The sequence below is a fragment of the Tiliqua scincoides genome, chromosome 3 (genome assembly GCF_035046505.1).
Source record: "Tiliqua scincoides isolate rTilSci1 chromosome 3, rTilSci1.hap2, whole genome shotgun sequence".
NCBI classification, from domain to species: Eukaryota; Metazoa; Chordata; class Lepidosauria; order Squamata; family Scincidae; genus Tiliqua; species Tiliqua scincoides.
In genome coordinates, this window is record NC_089823.1 from 148,135,707 (window position 1) to 148,160,847 (window position 25,141).

The following is a 25,141-nucleotide window of genomic DNA, read 5'->3' on the forward strand; positions in this document are numbered from 1 at the left end:
GCGACTCCTTTATGGGGTGTAAACTTTGTTTTTGGGTTCATTGAAAGAGATGAGAAATTTCAACAGATAAATAAAAATTTCAAGGCAATTTTTGAAAACATATTTTGTAACCACTGTGTGTTAAAAGTGTTTTTCTGAAAGTGTTATAATCTCATAGCATTTAGTGCCTGGCTCACGATTAAAAGAAATGAATTGGTGGTTCTAAAATGAACTTGCTGGCAAATGAAAATGCACTAACTGTATTTCTAGCAAAGTCAACATTCATTTATTGATTGATGAGTCCATCTGACAAGTCACATTTAAGCAGACCATCATTCTTGCACTGTGTTGCAACAGGGATTTCTAGTTTTGGTTAGATTAGCACAGAGACAAATGTAATCTTTTGCTTGAGAAAAGCTTCCCAGAGATTTATATTGAAATTTCCCCTAAAACGGGTTTGGGAGTGGGGCGTGTGTGTGTGTTCACAGGTGGGCTGAACATTTTAACATTATTGTTTTAAACTCTTGCGACCTACCTTCAGGTTTCAGGCACAAGGCGAGGTTAGAAAATTAAATAAGCAGCATGAGATTTGAAAACAAACAAAACCATGCAGAGCGTTTTGTGTAATCTACTGGTTTACTCTCACGCTCTCCAGTATACAACAATTGGTTGCATGATTTATGGCCCAATCCTATGGGCCATGCATGTTGTTATAAAGGAAGGTACGACAGTGTAAGTGCTTTTAAGGTGTTGTGCATAAAACTGGGGGCCATTTTAGAACTGTCACTGCATGCAGCAGCGGCAGTACATAGCCACAGCCAGCAACCTGCTCCAGTGCAAGTAAGCTGGCATGGGAAGTGGGCAATGGGGGGGGGGCTAATGAGGTATACAATAGGTGGAATGGGGGGGAGAGCAGGAGGTGAATCAGGGGAGAAAGAGGATGGTTCCCGTCCTAAAGTAATATAATTACCTAATGTAATGGTGTGTACATTATCCTGCCCCCCTTCCCTCTCCCAGATTGTATCAGTCACTGGATCAGAGTGAAGTTCTGGTTATCTACTCTAGGGTAAGAAATATTCCATAGCTGATAATATTGAACATCAATGTTCATATTATACATTAGACTTTTAGTCCACTGTTAGCTAGTCTGACTAGAAGCAGCTTTCTACCACAGAGTTTCTCAAACTGTGGGTTGGGCCCCACTAGGTGGGTCGTGAGCCAATTTCGGGTGGGTCCCCATTCATTTCAATATTTATTTTTAATATATTAGACTTGATGCTGCCGTAGGATGCGACTGCATTTGCGGAAACGTTACAGTCCTGTAATTTTAACAAACTCGTACTATGTATATTCTTTTAACAATGATAGTCAGTGGGACTTCCTCCTGGGTAAGTGTAGGTAGGATTGCAGCCTAGGATTGTTAAAAATTTTCCTGCTTGATGATGTCACTTCCAGTCATGACATAACTTCCAATGGGTCCTAACAGATCCTCATTCTAAAAAGTGGGTCCTGATGCTAAATGTGTGAGAACCACTGCTCTACGGTCTTGGGCAAAATTCTTTCCTATCCCTAATGCCTGTGATCCTTTAACAAAAGATCCTGGGAACTGAACCTGAATTCTAATATGTGCAAAGGATATACCACCACTGACCAATAACTTGACTCTAGTTTTTATACAAAGATCACATTATGGGTCATGTATATAGTAGTCAGTAATATTGAACTAGACAGCTCAAGCGAATCAGTACAGGACAGCCTCATATGTTCATATCCATTATTTGTGGAATTTTCAGGAGCACCTTGTAGAAAACCGATCACACACGCCTACAAAACTGAGGGTCAGAAAAGTTTTTCCTGAACTTTATGGTGATTTGATATGAATTTGGGGTGCTGGTTCCAAAAATGGCATCCATTTTGCCCTATCACATCTCATTTTGGAGATATAGTATAGCCTCATTAGTAAATGATTCAAGCAGCTTCCTCATGAGGAAGCCATAGTGTAGGCTTCCTCATGAGGAAGCTGCTTGAACCATTCACTAAAGAGGCTATGCCGTGTCTCCAAAACTAGACGTGATAGGGCAAAACAGATCAGGGAATCAGCACCCCAAAAATACCCAGGAATTGGTTTAATGTTTAAGGAAGCAAAATGTGTGTTGGCCTGTGTTACCAGTCCTCTTCTTTACACACAGCCTGTGTTAATTATCCTTGCTCTGCATCACTCTCCTTTCCACTCATTGAAAACATACAGTATGTCTCACACATGTTTCCATCCCAGCACATCACGCAGCAGTGATGTATCTAGGAATTTGAGATCTTCTAAGCAAGGATGAGTGTTGATAATCCTTACCCTTATTTTGAAGTTTCACCCCTGTTCTTCCCTCCAAGGTTAGAAAATGTTTAGTTAAAGATGCAGAAGAAAAAGGCCAGGCAATTGTTTTTGCTACTCTGCTCTAATCCAGCCTTGCATATCAACCTGATGAAGTTATCTTTATTGTCTGCTCTCCTTCTCCAAATAGCTCAGGGTGGCATATATGGGGCTTTCCTGTTTTAACCTATGAGATAGGTTAGGCTGAAAGAAAGTGACTTGCTCAAAGCCACATAGTAAGCTTTGTGGCTATGGAGCAATTAGGACTCAGTCGAAACATCCACCTCTTCATGCTGTCTCTTATTACTAGCAGGCATGAATGCATGCACAAATTAGCAGCCTGCCTGCCCACATGTTTCTGTGTTAGTAATTAGTGGCCACGGGGGGGGGGGACGGGGGACGGGACGGGGGGACAACGTGATAAGGAACGGGGCAAGTGGTTATTTGCAAGTCTGCCCTCATTCCATATAAGTGATAGACATACTGTGCTTATAAGCATACTGTGGCATAGTATAGACATACTGTGTGGGAATAAGAGGGCAGGTCCTCTTATGGATTAAGAATTTGTTGAGGACTAGGAAACGGAGTGGTTCTCAATGGGCAATTTTTTACAGTTCAGTTCAGTTCAGTTCAGTAGACCTTTATTGGCATAAAATACAGAGAAAGAACAAAACAAAACAAAAATATACAAAGACACCACAACATAGACATCAGTCTTTTCCTCACATACTGCCCAGAGTTCCAGAGCTCTGCCTGGCAATTACCCCAGATAAAAAGGCAGCGACCCTATCAAGGGTCTCAGAGTCAGATGTGGAAAGGAGAGACTGAAGCATGATTGAGTCCTCCCAGCCCTGCATCCTAGTTAGCAAAGGGCCTAGATATTTCTTGCGTGAGACGTCATGAAGTGGGCAGTAGAAAAGGGTATGTGAATTTTTTACAATGGAGAGAGGTGAAAAGTGGTATGCCTCAAGGATCTGTCCCGGGGCTGGTGCTTTTCAACTTGTTCATAAATGACCTGTAGACAGCGTTAAACAGCATGGTGGTCAAGTTTGTAGATGACACTAAACTTTTCCGGGTTGTGAACACCAGAAGGGATTGTGAAGAGCTCCAGAAGGGTCTCTCCAAACTGGGAGAAAGGGCAGCAAAATGGCAGATGCGTTTCAATGTAAGTAAGTGTAAAGTAATGAATATTGGGGCAAGAAATCAAAACTTCACACATAGGCTAACTGGTTCTGAGCTGTCTGTGACAGCTCAGGAAATAAATCTTGGGGTGCTGGTGGACAGCTTGATGAAAATGTTGACCCAATGTGCAGTGGCCGTGAAGAAAGCCAATTCCATGCTCAGGATTATTAAAAAGGGGATTGAGATTAAAACAGCCCATATTATAATACCATTTTACAAATCAATGGTAAGGCCACATCTGGAGTATTGTGTTTAGTTCTGGTCACCACATCTCAGAAAGGACATAGTGGAACTAGGAAAGGTGCAGAAGAGAGTGACCAAAATTACTGTGCTGGGGCACCTCTCTTATGAGAAAAGGCTGCAGTGCTTGAGGCTCTAGAAAACAGGTGCCTGAGGGGGAACATGACTGAGACATACAAAATTATGCAGGGTATCATTAGAGTGGATAGAGGTGCTCTTTTCCCTCTCACACAACACCAGAACTAGGGGACATCCACTAAAATCAAGTTGGGAGAGTTAGAACAGACAAAAAGAAAATACAGTGTTTCTTTACCCACTGTTTTAATTAGAACATAAGAACATAAGAACAGCCCCACTGGATCAGGCCATAGGCCCATCTAGTCCAGCTTCCTGTATCTCACAGCGGCCCACCAAATGCCCCAGGGAGCACACCAGATAACAAGAGACCTCATCCTGGTGCCCTCCCCTACATCTGGCATTCTGACTTAACCCATTTCTAAAATCAGGAGGTTGCGCATACACATCATGGCTTGTACCCCATAATGGATTTTTCCTCCAGAAACTCGTCCAATCCCCTTTTAAAGGCGTCTAGGCTAGACGCCAGCACCACATCCTGTGGCAAGGAGTTCCACAGACCGACCACATGCTGAGTAAAGAAATATTTTCTTTTGTCTGTCCTAACCCGCCCAACACTCCAATTTTAGTGGATGTCCCCTGTTTCTGGTATTATGTGAGAGTGTAAAGAGCATCTCCCTATCCACTCTGTCCATTCCCTGCATAATTTTGTATGTCTCAATTATGTCCCCCCTCAAGCGTCTCTTTTCTAGGCTGAAGAGGCCCAAATGCCGTAGCCTTTCCTCATAAGGAAGGTGCTCCAGCCCCGTAATCATCTTAGTCGCTCTCTTTTGCACCTTTTCCATTAGTCTGTGGAACTCCTTGCCGCAGAATGTGATGATGACATCTGGCCTAGATACCTTTAAAAGGGAATTGGACAGATTTCTGAAGGAAAACTCCATCACAGATTACAAGCCATGATGGCTATGTACAGTCTGAGACTTGCTGGTTGCTCATCATGAAGGCGGGTAGGAATTTTTTTTTATGTCATTCAAATGGCTGTGGATGGCAGTTTTTTTTGCCTACCCCAGACTGGCAAGGCTACAGTGTGTTCAGAAGGTCTCATGTTTTAAAAATTGGTCACTTGTGTTTAATAAGGTGGCCCAAGTTAAACCCAGGCTGCAGTCTGGTGTCTTCATTGGTGGGTATGAGGGTAAATGAAAAGCCAGGTGCAGGGAAGTGGCAGCAAGATGCAAGTATCTTGTCATCTGTGTGTTCCCTGAGGCATCTGATGGGCCATTGTGAGATATAGGAAGCTGGATCACATGGGCTCTAGGCCTGATCCAGCAGGGCTCTTCTTATTCAGCAGTAAGAAAAGGGCACTTTGTGCATGCTCATGAGTGCTGTTTCTTGACACATTTTGGAGCTCTGCTGCTGAAATCTGGTCCTGGCCCTTAAGTCAAGTCTGTACAAAAGGATTCTGGGCCAAAATGTTGTTGCATTCTTGAACCTCCTGCTATGGTGTACAAGAAGAACTTTTTTTTGGGGGGGGGTATTAGCTGCCACAAGTTTTAACAGAAAGGCCACAGTCCCTTCCTTAGTGTTAAGCACTTTAAAGCCCCACTTATTTTAGTGAGAAGCTACAAATGTTTATGTAGGAGTGTGCTTAAATCTCTCCACTGAAATTGGTGGGACTTCAAAGAGCTGGTCTTTGGTAGTGTACAAGTGCTAAAATAGCTGCATGATCAGTTTCTGCAAAGCTTCTTTATTCTGGTCCTGAGTGCTGGTGGAAGTGATATAATTGTAAACCCTGATAGTTGTGATTATTATTGTATGATGGACTTGCTGTAATATATCATTTGCTGTTTAACGCTACCCTGGTAGGGGGCCCCTCAAGGTGCTGTACAAAATGGAAATTCTATGTACAAAACAAATTAAAATCTACAATAAAAAGAATTATTTAGCAGCATCTAGAATATCTGAGGGTGGGGGGGGGGAAGGCTTGTAAACATCTATCTTTGCTTACCCTATATCCCTGGTGCCAGGAGATGTCCACAGCAGCTCAGATGAAGATGACCTACTCAGTGAGGGGCTCTTAACATCATAATTGTCTTTTTAATTGTATTTTAATTATACTGTAAGCCACTTTGAGAACTAGTAAGTAAAGCGTAAATATTTAAAATAAATCACTACAGAGAACCATAAGCAAGATACAGCAGTGGTGGAACACAGATCTTGCATCCAGAAGATCCCAGGTTCAATCCCTGACATCTTTAGGAGCAGGGCTGAGAAAGACCCCTATCTAGAACCCTGGAGGGTCCAATGCCAGTTAGTGTCGGCAACACTGAGCTAGATGGACCAATGGCCTTGACACAGAAGCAGCCATCTGCTAATATCCCTTGATCCTTCCTCAGTTCAAAAAGAAGAGGATAACAAGGGGAAGGAAGACAAAATGAAATGTAAACATAAGCTTTTAACACTTACGAGGCTTCTGATATTTCAGCCTTCTGCATTTTATTTGATTTTTCAAGTAAATCATGAATATCTAGTGAAATCGGCAGGGACTCTGTGCGTGCATGAGCATTTGCAGACTTGAATTAAACAGGAGAAAGGAAATAGTTATGTTCACAGCAATCGGTACAGATTTTATGGTTCCTGTGTGTACCTTCTGTGCCTCAGAGTCTGAATATAAAGATTGTGTTCTCAAAAACAGGATTATTCATTGATGATGTAGTAATGATTGTACTCGTCTTTTTGGTTATTAAATTGTTTGCTCGCTTTGAATGCCAACCAAGAGTTAGTCATCAAAATTCTTGGAAAGGATGTGCACAAACTGGTAATGGAAGTAATAATCATGTGGTCGTAACAGCTACTTTGAAAAACAGCACTTTAAGCAAGGCCACATCTGAACTGGTTCTTGGATTTTTATGAAGAATAGCTGCTTATCAGAGCTTTTATACTGAACATTTTAAAAAGGTGATACTTAAGACTTAATTGAGCACAAGCAGGGTACATGCAGGAGTCCCTCAAATCACATCTAATGTGTTTTGTTTTGTGGGAGCTTGGGCTGCCGTACAGATTTGCCATATATGATACATGTATCTGTATGGACCAGGTAATATGTACAGTAGGCGAGAGCTTTTTGCTTGCTTGTATGTGTACTGTATGCAAAGTTTATCATTTGAGCAATCAAACAATGATAGTTTAATCAACCAGTTAAACACTGGAAAATATTGGTAAATTGTTTTTATGACAGTAATTTCAGTAGGACTATGATGGCTTAATCAAGGATTCAGTCAAGAAAACCACCCTTAGCCTACAATCATGCTTTTTGGTTTTGGCCAAATATTTGATATTGTTCTGAGTGTAATAAGAGATGACTGCTCCTATAGGCATTCTGAGTCACAAAGGAAAGAATGAGTTATTAAATCAGCTTCCCCATCACCCTTTGCAAGTTTCTTAGTGTGCCTAGCTTCTTATAATAACCCTCTCTCCACTTTGTTTTGTTGGCTGTGAGGAGTATTTTATTACCTGAAGAATGTATTCATCAACAAAGAATGCATCTGTGTCCTTATGTGTTTGTGTAATGACTTGGGTAAGATTTTCTTCTATTAGTCTTGGCTAGGGGCTGGTTCACACATGCACCTTCATAACTTACAGTGTAATCCTCTAGATCTGTGCTTCCCAAACTCCTATAAGGACTTCTACAAACACTTACTAGCACTGTGTGTGCAGAGAAGGAAGGGAAGACAGCAATGTGATTCCCAGGATCATACTGCTGCCAGGGATGGGAGGGGCTTTTTTCACTTACCTGCAAGCAGTGCTGCAGTCCTGGGGAGCCCCGGGGGGGGGGGGTGTCCATGGAACTCTTTGAAGGGCTCCCTATGCCTGCAAAAATCTAAGCAAAGAAAAGAGAAAAAAACCCCAGGCATTTCTGGTTTCGTCACAAAAACTGGAAGTGCCTTTTTTTTTTCTTTTTTTACTTTTACTTTGCAGGCACGGGGGGGGGGGCTGGACCTTTTCCTGGTCCCACACTGGTGGGTCGCAACCCACCAGCCAGAGAAGCACTTGTCCCTGCCCTTGTCCCTTTAAGGAGTGGGGAGAAGACACTGCAGTGCAGGGTAAGTAAAAAACGCTCCCATCCCCAGCAGCAGTGTGACCCTGGGGATTGCATTGCTATCTTCCCCCTAGTCCTTAAAGGGGCAGGGACATTGAAAGAGAGAGAGAGAGAGAGAGAGACCAGCAATAAAAAGATGTGGAAAAGATGCCACATCAGGTTGAAGAGAGACATTTGGTCTCTCTCTCTCTCTCTCCCCTCCCCCCCAGCTCAATATAAGAGGACACCAATTTAGAAGGTGCTCCCCTGACCCGTTAGCAGGGCTAGGGGACAATTCATATTTATTCATGTATCTTGCTTCATGATCTAACTATTTTACAAGGGTGGTTGTGAGGAAATATGGTATTACACCATGTACACCACCCAGAGGAAGAGCAGAATAAAAATATGGGGAGAAAATTACATAAGAACATAAGAAGAGCCCCACTGGATCAGGCCAAAGGCCTATCTAGTCCAGCTTCCTGTATCTGACAGTTGCCCACAAAATGCTTCAGGGAATACACAAGACAGCAAGACACAATCTGTGTCCTGTAGCCCTCCCCTGTATTTGGCATTCTGAGGTAGTCTACTTCTAAAATCATGACTTGTAACCTGTGATGGACTTTACCTCCAGAAATTTGTCCAGTCCCCTCATAAAGGCATCTAGCTGAGATGGTATCACCACTTTCTGTGGCAAGGAGTTCCACAGACTAATTACATGCTGAGTAAAGAAATATTTTCTTTTGTCTGTCCTAACTCTCCCAACACTCAATTTTAGTTGATGTCCCCTGGTTCTGGTGTTACGTGAGAAGGAAAAGAGCATCTCTTTATCTACTCTATCCATCCTGCGTAATTTTGTATGTCTCAATCATGCCCCCCCTTAGACGCCTCTTTTCTAGACTGAAGAGCCCCAAATGCTATAGCCTTTTCTCGTAAGGGAGGTGCCCCAGCTCAGTAATCATTTTGGTTGCTCTCTTCTACACTTTTTCCATTTCCACTATATCCTTTTAGAGATGTGGTGACCAAAACTGGTGTGGCCTTACCTTACCTTATTGCCTTACCAGATGTGGAAATGCTGCAGGTGTGGCCTTACCATCGATATGTACGACGACATTATAATATTAATCATCTTATTCTCAATGCCTTTTCTATTAATCCCAAGCATGGAATTAGTCTTTTTCACTACATTCATAACAAAACTCATACAGCAATACCTCCTAGAACAGTGTTTCTCAACCAGTGGTACGTGTACCACCAGTGTAATTGAAGTGGAATCTGGTGTTACTTGCGAAACCCCTGGACCCCTCGCCCAGCAGTGAGACCAGGAATGTGATGCATCAAACAGCAATAGGAGGCTCCAAAGCATGCTTTTCCACACTCAAAAAAGGCTCTCCCATCCACCCTGAGCCTCTTACTGGTGTGTGTTGGTGTTACATCTGGCCGCCCAATTCAGAAATAACTGGCAATGATATCGCCGGTTACTTCCAGTGGTACTTCGAATAGGTGGACCTTGTGAAGTGGTACAGCAGGGGACAAACTTTGAGAAGCACTGTGCTAGATCATTGCTCTTCATCTTGGGTTGATTGACAGTTACTGCAGCCAATAAAAGCAATGTATTCTGGCCAATCCGCCAGAAACTATATGTTTCCTGACATATAGTCCATGATATTTCCTAAATGGCTGCTTCATATGGTGCTCAGCTTTCCAAGAATTGAATCCCTGCATTATTGGAGGTATTACTGTATGAACAAACATAATTAATATTCAGTTCAGTTCAGTTCAGTAAGACCTTTATTGGCATAAAATACAGAGAAAAAACAAAACAAAACAATAGTATACAAAGAACACAACATGAACATAAACATCAGTCTTCTCCTCACACACTGCCCAGATAATTAATATTACTCTTTAGTACTTTTCTTTTTGAGAGCCCAAAGAACTTAAACGTGAGTTTTCAGTGATTAATGGAAGGCTCATTGACTTGCTGTGACATTCCTGAAATAATTTACTCTCGAGTAACTCAGTTAAAATCACTGACTCCAGAGCTCTCCCAGTCCTTAGGTTGTTACATCCTGACTCTTCATTTCAAATATCAGGCTTAAATATGGAATATGTACTTGCTAGGATATTAAAAAAAAAAGAAACTAATTCATAAAGAAACTCCTCAACTGCCTTCATGAGTTCCATAAAATGCAGTTCTGCTTATTCATCATGTGTGAGAAGAGTTGATTGTTTCCGGGAAGGGTGCAACTTTAGAAGTGCTCATTTCGTGTTTTCTGCATTGTAACTGGATCTGCATGTTTTTTGTTTTTGCATTTTTTAAAATGTAAAAAAGAGAAGTACATTTGTACTCTCTGCAGGCCCAACTAAACTTAAGCAGCTTTTCTGTAAAATATATGTTTAAAGATGGGGGCTGCAGTTTTGTTCCTTTCTGATCTTGAAAACATTAGCAGGAAACCTGAGAATGTGCAAGTTTCTTTTTGTAGGAAGCTTGTAGAATTTCTGTAGTATTTCTTTTGGGATTACATCACAGCTTCATTTAACTTTTAGGGTAAAACTTAAATTTGGTATTTGTATCTAAGCCAGGGAAACTGTACCATAAACAGAGGAATTTTCTGGTGAGTCAGAGTTCCAGGAATCCCAGATTTACTTAGGTCATTTATGTGAGGACTTGCTAGAACCATTAGTCATCTGGCTATGAATTCTTACATTTGCAGGTTAATTGCATTTTCAAAAAGTGCACTTCCCCTCAGCCTTTGGCAATACACAGAATGTACTTTCTCAAGTCTGATTTCTAATTTATTTCAAGATCTCAGCTTTTGATATACTTGGTAGTTTCTTATCATGTAAAAAGTTGGCTTAAATAACAGAGACACTAAAAAGTCACAGAAGGCACAATGTGATATTGATATATCTATTTGCGCAGTCAAAGCCAGCTTAATCTTTTAAGCACTTACTATAGTCCTAGATGAATGAAGGATCACATGAAAGCACAGAACATGTAGACTTGCAGAAGAATATGGTTTTGCCAAAATACCCCGTAATCAGATAAACTTGGCAACAGAAGAAAATACTGAACACAGACTGCAGTCTTTGAAAACTCTGTAGCTATTAGGCCATCTCTACTGGTTAAGATGCTGAGAAGTCACATAATGTTTATGAACATTCTTGCTGCTCAGAAATTTAAACCAAAACTGTTCACATAACGGGCATATGTGCTGTTGGCAGAAAGGGTTTGGAGAAAGTGTGTTATGTCAATATGGATGTGTATATGAATACTGCATGTAGTTAGAGTGAGTTAATAGGTATGAGCAAGTAAAAGGGCAGTTGACAAAAAGAAGGTATCGTGCACAAAAATATGTTTCTTTGATTTAGAACATTGTGCAGTAATGATGGTGAAAATTAATCCAACTAAAACCAAATTAATAATTCTAATAAGATGTCAGGGAGCAAGAATGGTCAATGTTACCATATACAGGTATGTGCTGCATAATGATGTTTCAGTCAACAATGAACTGCATATCTACTGTGGTTCCATATTCTATTTATTTTATTTATTCAATTTTTACCCCTCCTTTCTCCCCAAAGGGCACCCAAGGCAGCTGACAACCAATTAAAATACAAAAGGTTATAATGGAACTGAAAAATCTTGGGGTTTTGTGTAGCTGTGTAACCTTGTGTAGCTGTGACCAGTGGGTTGCGATCCAGTTTTTGGTAGGCTGCAGCCCGGCATTGGCTGTGACACTGCAAAGCATTCTTGAATGTTACCCGACTGCTGCAAGGCATTTTGGGGTGCCACCCAGCCACTGTGGCTGACAAAGTGGGTCATGGCGCTAACCATCTAGGTTTGTGTAAGTACTGTACACTTAGGAACCAACCCCGTACAACAAAAGAATATCAATATATAAGTTAGTGTGCAACAGAATGGCCTGAGAGTGCATTCTGTAGAACTTATTCCTGTTAAGTGACGGATGCCGATATGACACAGCCGATTGTGACTCTTTTCTCCGCTTGTTTCTTGCAGGATGAAGTTATTGCTGCTTCAGAGAAGGTAACAGTAAAACTTGAAGATTTGGCAAAATGGGCCCAGGCAGATTTCTCCAAATGGAAACATGGCCTCCGGGGCGAAGCTGTCAGACTCGCAGAACTGGGAAAGAATGGACAGAAGGAAGCACTGACAAGGTTCCGGCAATCCACACACAACAGCGGCCTCAACTTTAAAGACATTTTGAAGGAGAAGGCTGACCTTGGTGAGTACCATTACCTCTTCTATGTGATTCCATAAGAGTGATTCTGTGATGTTTGGCTGGGTGAAATTTTCACAGGTCTTATCAATTGGGTTAGTTCTGTTGCTGGTATTCAAAGAAGCATAAAAGTAGTTTTGTGTGCCCTAAGATTCTTCATACTTATGTTTTTTAAAAAAAGTAGCCTCTTCCCAATGTCACATATCAAACTGAGGGAACTTTCAAAAGTAGTCTATGATGTGGGGAGTCTTATGTTCAAATAAGAAACGTCAAAAATCTCACTAAGCATGCCCAAATCCTTACATGTCTACAGTATGTGTGCATTGGATCCAGGCCTCTATAACTTGAATAATGCAGAATTTTATGGCAAGAAACAGTTGGCCTTGAAGAAGCGTAACTTTCCCTGCTATTTTTCTTGCTCTGAGGCCTAACGTAGCAAAGACTATCAATAAAAGAGGTCACCTGATATCTGAGGTGAAAAGGTATTTTGATATCTGAAGTAAAATTTCCAAAAGTTGGGGCACATGCCACTAGAACGTTTTCTCATGCCATACCATACAACAAACCATTGTTGTCAATAATAAATATTTACCGCAGACACACGCCCATGAGTTGATCTCACAGATAAGTTGAGGGCAGGTTTTAAGGAAAAAAATCATGGAATTTTCTATGACCCTCAGATAAGTCGGGGGTTAAACTTAGGCTGGTGTCTGACTATAGTTTTGACTGATTTTACCTGAGGCCAGATCCTGAAAAATAACTTACCACTAATTGTTACCTAAGAACTGTACAGTCCCTAATTTATTAAAAACATAGTAAAAGATCATAAGATACATTTTTATTCTTTTTACATTCTGGTCTTCACCACCTTTTTGTAAACACTATCCGTGCACTGTAAACAACATACCAGTAGAACAGTGGTTCCCAACCTGGGATTCATGTACACCCCAGGGACACTCAACAGGGCCTTTAGGGGTACTTGAAAAAGAATGGCATAATGGCAGAAAAAGGCAGGTCGTGCTCCAGAATGCTTTGCAGGGCCAGCAAGGCAGGAAGGAAGGTAGCTAGTTGGCTGTGAAAGCCCCACCAATAGCTAGTTTTTAGTCATCAATTCATCTATGAACCAGTGATTGAAAACCAGCACAGTAAAAAACATAATATGGAAAGTGATCAATCACCCAGAATTTCTCAGCACACTTCTGGTGCAAAACAGTGCAAAGGCAGAGTCTTCTGTTCTTCAAACAGATAAAAAGAGAAAAAACTGTGATAAATACATGAAGTCTGGGCTTTCATATAGAGGATATGAGGGCTTGTATTATTAATTACAAACATTTTGCTAATGGGGGGTACGATTTATGAAAATGGGCTGCCAAGGGATATGCAAGTGAAAAAGGTTGGGAACCACTGCAGGAGATCCAGGAATCAAATCCACCTTTAAGGTGTCTGGTGTGTTAAGCCAGAAGCTCTACATACAACATACAACCCATAACACATAACTGGGAGTGTGCAATTCAATTCACAGCAGAGAGATGCAGCTACATATACTTGCAACCCTTTTTACTCAGAAGTAGACCCACTGCTTTCCATGGGTGTTAATCTTAAGTAATGGTGCATTGAATTGTAGCCTGGGACTTTGCTTCAAATGAAAAGGAGGATCCCATCCTGATGTTGAAAAAAACAGATCTCTGCTAAATGCAAAACAGAACCAGGCTGCAACAGCTTTTGCAAAAGGGAAAGGAGGAAAATAAAAGGTTAACTTTGGCTGGAAAGTTACTATAGAAACAAATGTTTTCTGCATTGCTTCTAATGAGCCTGCTTTAGCAAGAAAGGAAATTTTTCAGAGTTGAAAGGCTCTGCTCTCTGATTGACCCAGAGATAAGGTGAAGTGATAATTGGAGCTTGATTACTTGGCAAAAATTTTACATAATATAGTCACATTTTAGACTATTAAAATTTTAGATACTATAGTATCTACAGTATATAATTCTTAATAATTACAGTCAGCCTACATCCTACAAGTGTGAAATCAAGCATAGGTGAACCTGTTCCAACCAGCAACAGGTTACATATGCAAGGGACTGTCACTGATCACTGTTCTCCCTCCCCCCCCCCCAGCACAGTTCCCCTTGGCTCAGGAGGCTTTGAATTAACATCAGCATCACCTGACAAGAGGGTGCAGGAACATATCCCTGTTGTTAAGACACCTGTATACGTGCTTGCCTCCCCCAAGACAGAGAAAAAACAATTAAAATAGTGCAGGGAACTCTGCCCGCCATTCCACTTAGTCTGTTTATGCCCTGGAGAGAGCCTGAAACAGGAAAATGAAGTGGTTGTTCCCTGAGCCCCCACATGTCTCTCATATCTCTCTTGCTGTGCTTTTAGTTCTTTAAGAGACAATACATATTTTTTTTGCTTTAAGGGAGTTTTGACTATATACCATTTGACTTTAAGCACTGACTTTGGACCATAACCCTCACAGAAGTAGAAGGCTGATTGTGTGTGTCTGTGTGTGGTGCCATCATGATGCACAGCAATTTACAATGAAAAAGAAGATGTGTCCTGCCTTATTCCATGGACATGTACTTAGGCTTAATTGCGGTATGATGTAGTAATTGTAAAAGGGGGACATCCTTTAGGTGATCACAGAAAGAGTTCCAGGCATGGAACTGACTGAAGGAGCTGACTGATGGAGCTGGCTGAAGGAGCAGAGGACCTACAGACAGCTGAGGTTGGTGGAGGTGAAAGTCACAAACAGGAGCTTGGTAGAAGAGCAGAGACATAAAGGGGGGTGCAGCTATGGAGGGTTTTAAAAATAAGGACCAGGACCTGCATCCAGGAGCAGATAGGAAGCCAGTGCAGGGGAATGTAATGTGATCACAGCAATGAAAAAGGTAAATTCTTTTTTTGACAATGCTGGATGGAGGTTGAGGGAATTGAGCCACTGGAAGACCAGAGAGGGGAAGGTTGCAGTAGTTAAGATGATTGATGACCAGGCGTGAACTAGTGTTTTTGCTGAGGGAACAGAGATTAAAGGATGTATTTTTTCAATGTTTTAGGGGAAAGCTGCATGATTTGGATATAGGGAATGAAGGAGATGTAGGAGTCAAAGATAAAGCCAAGCATGGATCATAGAACTGCTTTTGGAAAAAACCCTCAATTTGAAAAGCAGTATAGGTTGTTCCTTGCTCAAGAAATAGAAACTCAAAGCCCCGTTAAGTGTACAGAGCAAACTGTGTGGCCCTTTGGGTCCCAGTTGTATATTTTGTCCTTTTCCCCCACTACATGAAGTAGGGTTGTGCATTTGTTGAGAAAATTGCACAGCTGATGTATCTGTCTTGTTGATTTTTCATTTTTTTTAGTTATTTAAACATAGCTCCAAGGGTAAGCCATAAATAGAAAAAAGATAAAATTAAAAGTGAAAACGGATACTTTGCCAACTTTATACTGGTGAAGTAATTGCCTTCAACATATAATGAATACAAGGTTATGTTGTTACCGGATATAAATAGGTGTACCATCATTTAGTGGAAGTTGTTTTTTCCTTCCTTTATACCTGAAATAGAAAGCTGTTTAGTGGTATCCAAGTGCAATACAACCTAGGTGGGGATTCATAATCTGTGAATACTTTCAGGCCAATATATTTAGGATGTAAAACAGTGTCTGGAGGAAGTGGATGTCAAATGAAAGTCACCTCATCTCCTGTCATTCAGCTCTGGCTTGGGCTCCCTTTCTAATGTCCATAGTGTTCACATTCAAGCCTGTAGTGTAGAGGTTCCTGAAATTGAGACTTGAGGCCACAGCCCCTTCAGATAATTTCTTCTTCTCATCTTTTAAACATGAACATTGGAACACAGGTGAAGCTGAGATACAGAACATCTGGTTTGCACGCAGAGGGTTTCTCTGGCATTTCCAGGTATGACTGGAAAAGACTCCAATCTAAAACCAGTGTAGAGCTGCTACCAGTAAGTACAGTTAACTGACCTAGATGGAACTGTGCTTTATAAGGCTACTATATATAAGTTGCAGTGTAAGGCAACTTCATGTATACTTTGCCAGAGTAGGTCATATGGTCTTCCCTGACCTCTGTCAGAGCTTCCACATAAGGACTGATCGCTGGTCTGAGCAACGAAGGGACTCTTTGTGTTTCCTCTCATAGACCATACTCCCCTCCTTCCCCCCCACCCCACTGCCACCATTTTGATAGGAGTTTAGGCTAACAAAGATCAAGACCCTACTGTAATCTCTTCACGTTGAACATTCTTCTTGATGGGTTCTCAATGGCACTGGAAATTTTCCATTTTACAGTTCATTTCCTAGCATCTGTTTGGACATGTCAGAATAATGCTTGTGTTTTAAGGGACATCTTCTGTATTTTTAATGCATTCTGGATTTGTTTTCCCACCAATAAGTAAATCATCTTCTGTGGAAAGCTGGCAACCCAGTAATGTCCCTCCAGCAACCAAAAAAAAAAGTGATCACAAACCTCATGTTGCAAAATTTCCTCTTTATATATTAAAGCAGAAGAATTAGGGACATGTAGTGCAATGTGAACTTGGAAAGCACACTTGTGCTACTGAGAACAGCAGAAACCTGGCTCTAGAATCCAAGAGTTCAGTCTGTAAAACACACTTCCTATATGACTGCTAGATTGTAATAGTGTGGCTGATGGGTGCAGGTGAACTTCAGCTAAACATGTAACTTCAGTAATGGGCCCATTCTGTGAAAAGAAGACCAGGCAGTCTGTTACAATTTTAAAGTAATCCAGTATTAATTGTTCCCTCAGAATTACTTGAATGAAAGACTTGAAGGGATTGTATTTATTTGCTTTGCTTATCGTTAAATAACCCATAGAACCAGTGACAGCCTTCTTATTAAGGTGACAGCTTTGTATAACAGAGCCAAGAAAATCAACTCCTGAATCCCATCTGATTATATGAATTGAGGTGAGACATTAATCAAAAGTAACTGAAAACCTGACTTAATTTCAGTTATTATGGGGAGAATGGAGTCTTTAACTATTTGCTTCTGCCATGGTTCCAATCTGGATCGTGGCCCCTGTGGCTGCTATTTAGGGGGGGAAAGGGCACCAGTACCAATTGTATGTGCTTGATGTAATGTGCAGTTTGGGTGAGTGAGTGTATTTAGAGTGATTCTTATACACAAGCCAAAGGTATAGGAACAGTCTTTTCCCAGATATTTCTTTAGCCAACCTCTGAGCCTTCCCTATAATTCTTCAACAAAACAGAGCAGGCATAATAGATCAATCCAGCTAGAGGCAAGGCGGTAAATAAAATAGCTAACAAACACTGTGACCTGCCAGACAAAATAATGGAGTGCTTGGAAGTTTCGCAAGATGATGCTTCTGTGGCAGCACCCACAGCAGTTACAGTATCTTGGCCAAGGGAGTCAATGTTCTGAAGTAAGCTGATGACAAACAAGTTATTGAATAGGAGGGGTTCTGTATTCACACTATAGCACTGGCCTCCAACTCAATCTGCTCCAGGGCAATGCCTCTGGAAGTCGAGGAAATGACTGCTGCAGATCCCAGAACAGTCGTGATGATAAAAGAGGGTCTCAAGAAGAACAGTCTTACAACAGGGCTGACTTCTCCCTGGATGCAATTCAAATGAAGATACATTCCCTGATGGTGAACATGGCAGCATGGAGAGATCCATGACTCAGAAGCTGGAATATGAATCTAGGCAAAACATTTTCAACTCACCAGCTCTTCCCAGTTTGAAGCTTTTTTGGGACCCAACTGGAGGTAATCCTCATGAAAACAAAGGTCAAGAAAAAGGCATTGCCTTATAATGAGGAGGAGACCAAAATCTAGGAAGGATGTTCAAACTTCTATCAACTTTCTGAAGGATCACAGGTGTGTCATAAACATGGAAGAGAGTTCTCAGAAGCTACCAGTAGATCACTTGGGAGTGACTCTGAACAGAATGTTCCTTTTTTTAAGAGCGGCAACTGAAGGTAACTGCTCTCACCAAAAATGTCACATACAAATGACAAATCAATGTGATGAAGTTGGCTGTGTTTCCGGGGATACTGGATCCTGCCAGCAACTAGTGGCATTGGTCATATTTCACCTTTGACCTCTAAAGAAACTAATTCTGTCTTTTCAGTAGGAGATAGCATCACAGCGTCATACTGTCATATAAGTTATGAAGAAATGGTCAGATCTCTGGATCAGTGGCTATGAGTCTCTCCTGAAGTATGTAGCTAAGAATACCTTACAGAATGTTGCTAATGATAGATGTAAGTCTATTTGGAATCCATGTCTGGGATGATGCAGCACAGGGGGTGTGGTCTGGGATGAGTATTTACAGATTCAAACTCCGAGTCATGCATTTGTTACTCCTGGCCTTTCAGGACAGGATTGTGCAATCTGATACTCAAGCAAAAGTGAGCAGGCAAGGAGGCCCAATAGCCTCTACAATGAAGTCATCCACATGGTGGAATGAGTAGAACAAGATCAGATGGAGGTCATTCACATTAGCACCATTTTGGCCATAGAGGCCTTGGCTTCTGGAATTGCTCTACCTATCATGCCAAAGAAATTGGGTAATTCCAGCAAGACCAGGGTGTTTCTTCATCCATGGTTTGGTCTGTTAGCAGCCTGGATGCTGAGTAGCAAGCACACCAAACCTTGAGAGTGCTGGCTATTTGTAAGCACTAATAAGGAAGTGTATGATTATACCTAGAAGTCTTTGTGGACTGGTGCCCTCCAATAGCTTGCAGCTGGTTAAGAGAGATAGATGCAGGTTAGTAAGAGAGATCAATGCATGGTTTGTATCATATCGCCAGTCTTTTCTGGGTAAAAAAGTTTCCAAAATTACATTTTTCAAATGGCTCAATGATAGTGTAGTGGCATTATATCAGGTACTTCCTTTTCTGAGGAGGGCAGATCTGACCAGTGCAACACATGTTAGTCATCAGCCAGATTAAATTATTCCAATGCTCTCTGTGTGGCTACTCATGAAAAGCATCCAGAAACTACAGCTGGCCCAAACTGCTGAGGCATGGGTCCTAGTGGGAGTCTGTGTACAGGGAAATATTATTTCATCCTGCATCAACTTCATTGGTTGCCAGTATGTATACTTCTGGTTCAATTCAGTGTGTTGGTTACAGCCTGCCACTTCAGTCATCAGTTGGGGTTCTGCTCTGAGTTCCCCTTCAGACAGAGATACTGTTGGGGTACACATGTGCCATGACTTCTTTGATTGCGGCCCTCATCCCCCTAGAGCAGCGGTTTTCAACCAGTTTCAGCCGGGGCTTTCTTCTGAGCAGGCATGCATAGGATTGGGCTCTGGGGCTGCTATCGCATCCTCACTTTCCTGGGAGTAAGCCCCATTGACTATAATGGGGCTTACTTCTGAGCAGGCATGCATAGCATTGGGCTTTTGGTTTCTCTCTTTTTTCTCAAACACACAAGCAGGCAACTGGCACTTCTCTCTCCTCTTCTCCCCACCCCCTTCCCCAGGCACATTCCCCCCCCCAAATCTCACAATCACAGTTAGCAACTCTTTTACTGTCCCTTCCCCCAACTTGTCCACACCTTCCAAAGATACAGAATCACTGCCTCACATTCTCTCTCTCCCCCCACCCCCAGTTTAATCCTGCACTTGTTTCAATCATTTCTTCTCACTGCCCCTTACCCACTCTGTGATCAACCTGCCCTGTCTTTGCCAACACTTTCTGGCACTTTTCATAAGATTTTGAACATAAGATTTTGAACACCCTTATCAAATACTTTTATCTATGGATGAGATCTGTTGGGCAGAGCCAAATGAGTTTATGTGTTTCAAAAGATGTGACAAGATTCACCTCTCATCCTTTCATTTAAAAGAAAATGGCTTCACTCACAGTAGAAATTTTGAACCAGACTTTTGCTCATACAGTCTCTTGGGGCGAAATAATGATCAGCCTCGTATTGCAGGCTGGTATCTCTGGAAAAGTATTGTGTAGTGCAGATCTCATTGTCAGCACTTTTTTCTTTTGAAAGGTAGTTTTATGCAATTTTTAATGATTTCACATGAAATATACTGGTCATTGTGTTGGCAAATCTAAAATGACCAATAAAGCTCTTTTTTCCATTTTTAAAAAAATGTATATTATGCTTTTGGACAAATCCTATATGTTTAAACTGCCAGTGACAGACTTGCAGCGTTTCAAAGAAAACTGATGTTCCAGTGTCTCTTAACATTCCTGCAGAATCGGTAGAATATTAAATCTTTAATAAACAAATGTAAAAGAAAATTATATATCTGCACACACATACACGCAGTCTCTCACTCACTTTCAGGCCACAGTTCTAAGATTACACTGGAATAAGTTTCAATTACTTCAGTGGAATCCTTTCCAGTAAGTGTGTTTAGATTAGAACTGGAAAAGTTGAAAGGATGTCATTCTGCCTGAAACTGAATAGGTTTTTGGAATAAGTTTGCAAACCTCTTTAAATTTCTAATGGATTTGACTCCCCCCCCCCCAATTAAATTCTATGAAACCTTTCTGTTCAAGAATAAATCTTATATTCTGTGACTGTTAAGATTCTAATAGAGAGCACATTCGCTTTGAGAGATTTAATGTTACATGCCTTCTGCTTTCTTTTCGTGTTTACCTGCATATGAAATTAGCATTTGTGATACTAACTGCAACTCCAGGACGCATGCAGACCCATTCAGATGTTAGGCCCCTGATCTGTGTATAGCAGCGGTTTTTTGAACTGCTCTAAGTTCTTGTGGGGGCAGAGGGGAAGCAGTGGGGATGGGGGGAAGGCAGAGATGTGATTCCCAGGATCGCGTCACTCAGGAGGCTGCAGGGGCTTGGCTATACTTACCAGAGCCTCCTGCAGCCTCCTCCCAGGGGTTTAGGGAGCCCTGTGTGACTGTCTGCAGGGCTCCCCAAAGCTGAAGAAGTGAAAGTGGAGCGATCGTGCTCCATTTCCGGTTTTGCGGAGGCAGGGTAAGATTGCTCCACTTTCACTTTCTAAGCTTCAGGGAGCCCTTAAGGGGGCAGAGGCCAGGGCCCTCAGGCTGGGGCGTTGCGATGCCCCAGTTTGAAAACCGCTGGTGTATAGTGTGATTTTGCTGGACCACAGAAAAAGCAGATAATGTGGTACTGGGTGTAGAATTCAGCTTCCTGGGAATCTCAGATTTCAATTTTTTTAAAAACAAATCTAGTCTCTAGCACTCATGACCACAAAAATATATTTTATAATGTTTGGGCAAGCTCCACCAAAATTTTAGAAGCAAGAAAAGTGACTTAACATTATTTCCTATCATTGGTGTTGGAGTTTCAGTGCTATGCATAACTTCTTTCACCGCCCTGTGACTATTAAAACTAGAATAAATGATGCTTAGTAATAAAAATTGCAAACAGAATCATATGAAGTAAAGGCAATTTGCATAATGTTTATAGGGTGCAGAATGTCGATTGTCTGGGGGCAAAATTTTAACATTTTTAGCATGGAGCACACACAGCTGTGGGTTAGGTGCCTCTAACCCCTCTGGCATCAGTGGAGCACAGACATGTTTGTACACTTATGCCCTACTTAGTACTCAGCTACACTTAAGGCTGCCTACATTCCTTTGGATTGTTCATATTAACTGATACCAAGAGAGCCTAACTTGCATGTGTTAATATAGGATGTGCTCCCATGTGTCCTGGGAGTTTGCTTCCAAATAAAGCCTAAGCCCTTGGGCTATACGTCCAAGTATCTGCACTTAGAATTACAGCTTTACAACTGTAGTGACACAATTGCTAACCAGGCACGGAGGCCCTTTTTAAAAGTGGTGGTTTTCTTCTGTTCAGTAGAAGAAGAGCCAGTGTCCTTATTCACTCCAGCAGAACATCTTTTCCAGTGGCTATTTGCTTGGTCTTTCTCCTGCATCATTCTGGACTGTGAGCCATGTTAGGAGAAGGGTCTGTCCATCCATCTAGTGGTGTAAACTTGAAGCTCCCTTTCCCCTCAAATTTCCATGCAGACCTGGCAAAGACCTGTGGAAATGCAGACTCTTGGCCTTAATCAACTTACTTCAGAGAAATCCCATCTAGAGTGCCATTATAACTCAGTAAGAGAGCTGTTTTGTTTTTAGAATTAAGGCTACTTCTTTCAGATGTTTATCAAAATAACAGAAGACCAACAATACTGTATAGATAAAAATAGAATTGGTTGTGGAATGTATTATTCATAATGAGCCTGAGAACCTGTTTTTCCAGAAGAATTGGTCTGATTAAATCATTCACTTGTAAGGCCTCTAGTGATTTTGTTTTATTTTGTTTTGTTTTTGTCTTCGGAATTATTGAAAGGTTTTTTTTTTAAGTAAGTGGAATCACATACCCATATTTGGTAAACCAGAAGAAAATAGCTGAATTGGGGGACTGTTCATTTTACAGATTTTTTAGCAGCTATGCAGTGTAAACACATCCATTAAACATGGGAAAGTTGCATTTTTTAAATAAGTTCCTTTGGCTACAGTCTGTAAGGAAAAAAAATCAAATTATTTTGATTCTTACAGTGTTCCTTTAAGTATGAAAGCTGTAGTGTAAGCTTTATTGGCCTATAAATATGTCATTATAGTTGGACTACATTTATACGCTCCGGATTGGTGTTTAAGCCAAGAAAATATGTCTCTACAGGTTGACTTTTTATTGAAAGGCTTTGAGGCATGCAAGAGAATGTGTTTTAGGATAAGGTTATTAAAACAGCATTTTCATTTATTTATTTTTTGCGCTGGGCTCATTGTCAATTACACTGCAACAAACTGCCTGTAGATGGGCAGTTACGAATGGCTTCATCTCCAAATGTGTCTCTAGAAAAAGAAGGGAAAGTTGGATGAGTCAGAGCTGAGATTGGAGGGGCATAGGGGAGGAATAATATAATTCAGTGCTTGAGGGCTCCATTTGTTGGGGTCCATTTGTTGCCGTATAGTAGGCTTCTCCTCCCTACTCCTCCTTATTTTTGAGTTGTTCTAACTGGTGTGGCTTAATTATATTATCAATTGGAAATACCATGCATGTAGTTTCTGTCATAAGCCTGTTATGTTTCTGCCTTAGTAGCTGGGGGTATGTTTGTACATTGGCTTCCCTTGTTCACTGTCTGGTGCTTGTGCTTTAAATTTGTGTGTGTGAAATGTTCTGTGGAAAAATGCAGGTACTTTTTTTAACAGGAGGCTTGTCGTGTTCATGTTACAAATATGGTTGTGCGCTTGGAATAACCAGTGCTGATTGCCCCACCTGTGGTATGTGGACTGTAACAGAAGAGAGGGAAACCGGATCTCCATATGTAATCCTAAACATTGACCTGGTTTGCTCATAAGCTCCCCAGTCCCCCAAGGAGGCAGAAGCTGCCTCAGGTAAATTTTTTTTAAAAAGCCCCTTTTAGGCAGTGGCGTGGTTGCAGAGATTGCATCATTGCCTTCATCCTGCAGGAACTTACAGCGGTTCACAAACTTTGAGAAGTGCTGCAATAGTGGCTTGCATGACAGTCAGGTGAGAAAAGCTACTGTACTAATTAATTACCCTGTAAATACCAGACTGGCCATGGAGAAATACAGCAGGGGCATATACCACTGGAAAGACCAATACTTTGTTGTGTGTTGGGCTTTCATAGGCCTAACATTTTCAGTGTTCTAGGCCAGGAGTGTCCAGACTTTTTGGCAGGAGGGCCAAGTCATCTCTCTGACACTGTGTCGGGGGCCAGGAAAAAAAGAATTAATTTACATTTCAAATTTGAATAAATTTACACAAATGAATATATTAGAGTTTATATAAATGAAGGCCTTGAACCAAGCTAGGCTGGCCTTTCCTTCGCTGCCGTTGCTGCATCACAGACATGAAACAGCAAGCAGTGGAGTAAGCACTCGTTCCACACCTCACATTAGAGGTCGAACAGTCGCCCTCACGCTGAGAGCCTAGCGCAGGCTCCAGCAAGTCTCTGGAGGGCAAGAGGCTCATTGGGGACTGGGGGCTCCCCGTAGGCCAGATTGGGAGTCCTTGAGGGCCATGAATGGTCCCTGGGGCAGGGTTTGGGACCCCTGTTCTAGGCAAACTGTGTTTGTACATGTTTCCAATCACATTTTTATTCCACCCTCTCCGGAGTTCAGGGTAACATATGAGCATTTTTTTTCATGCAACAACTGTGTAAGGATAGGCTGAGGGATAGTGACTGGCTCAAGTTCAACCAGTAAGCATTCATGTCTGAGAGAGGATTTGGTCTAAATCTAAATTTGGATTTGGTCTAAATTCTCCCAATTCCAAGTCATTCTCTGTGTGGCCTTAATAATTTCATGTATTGATTTATCAAGACTGACTCTAATTTTTCTGTGTGCAGGCTAGTTTCGGATTCAGTGCCAGAGGCATCAACGTTTGACCTTATTGTTGTCTTTAGAACTTATACTGATTGTTTCATTTCTCCTTTATCGCATTTCCTTTTCAGTCCAAATCTTGTGGTTTAACTAAACACACTGATTTTCTGCTCAGCTAAATGTCTCCCATAGAGTCTTGTTCTTTCTTTGAATGATTCATTGGTAAGTCATCCATTTTAAATCACTGTTTTCTTCTCTCATTTGCCCTTGTTCTTCCACCCCTCCATGCCTTCTTTTTTCTTCTAGTCTTACCAAAATCCACCTCTATCTTGGTAGCTCTTATTTAGATGAAAAGCTGTTGTTTCTGTACAGGGCCTTGTGCACTGATGGAACTATATAAATAATAATTGTCATTGACTTATTTTATTGTTTGTTTTGTGCTGTTTCACATGCTATCATGGCAAATGTGTTTCTTCCAAACCTAGCTTAGCCCTTAAAAAACTCAGAGGCTGCTGTCTCTTATCTGTACTCACTGGTAAACTGTGAGTCTTCGGATTGTATTACCCTTGCGTCAAGTTGGAACACTCTTACAGTACATGGTGCATTGGACTTTCAGACATTTGAGGCTATATTTTAACAGAATGGCTTCCTACTACACGTTGAGTATCCC

At 41.4% G+C, this 25,141-nt stretch overlaps 1 protein-coding gene across 1 annotated transcript in view; it reads left to right on the plus strand.

Moving 5' to 3' along the window:
* Positions 1-25,141, plus strand: part of ARID5B (AT-rich interaction domain 5B) — a 230,451-nt gene that overhangs the window by 34,201 nt on the left and 171,109 nt on the right. The window contains exon 3 of the mRNA XM_066621840.1: positions 11,941-12,166. Coding sequence (XP_066477937.1) covers positions 11,941-12,166 — 226 coding nt within the window. The remainder of the gene's footprint in view (positions 1-11,940; positions 12,167-25,141) is intronic.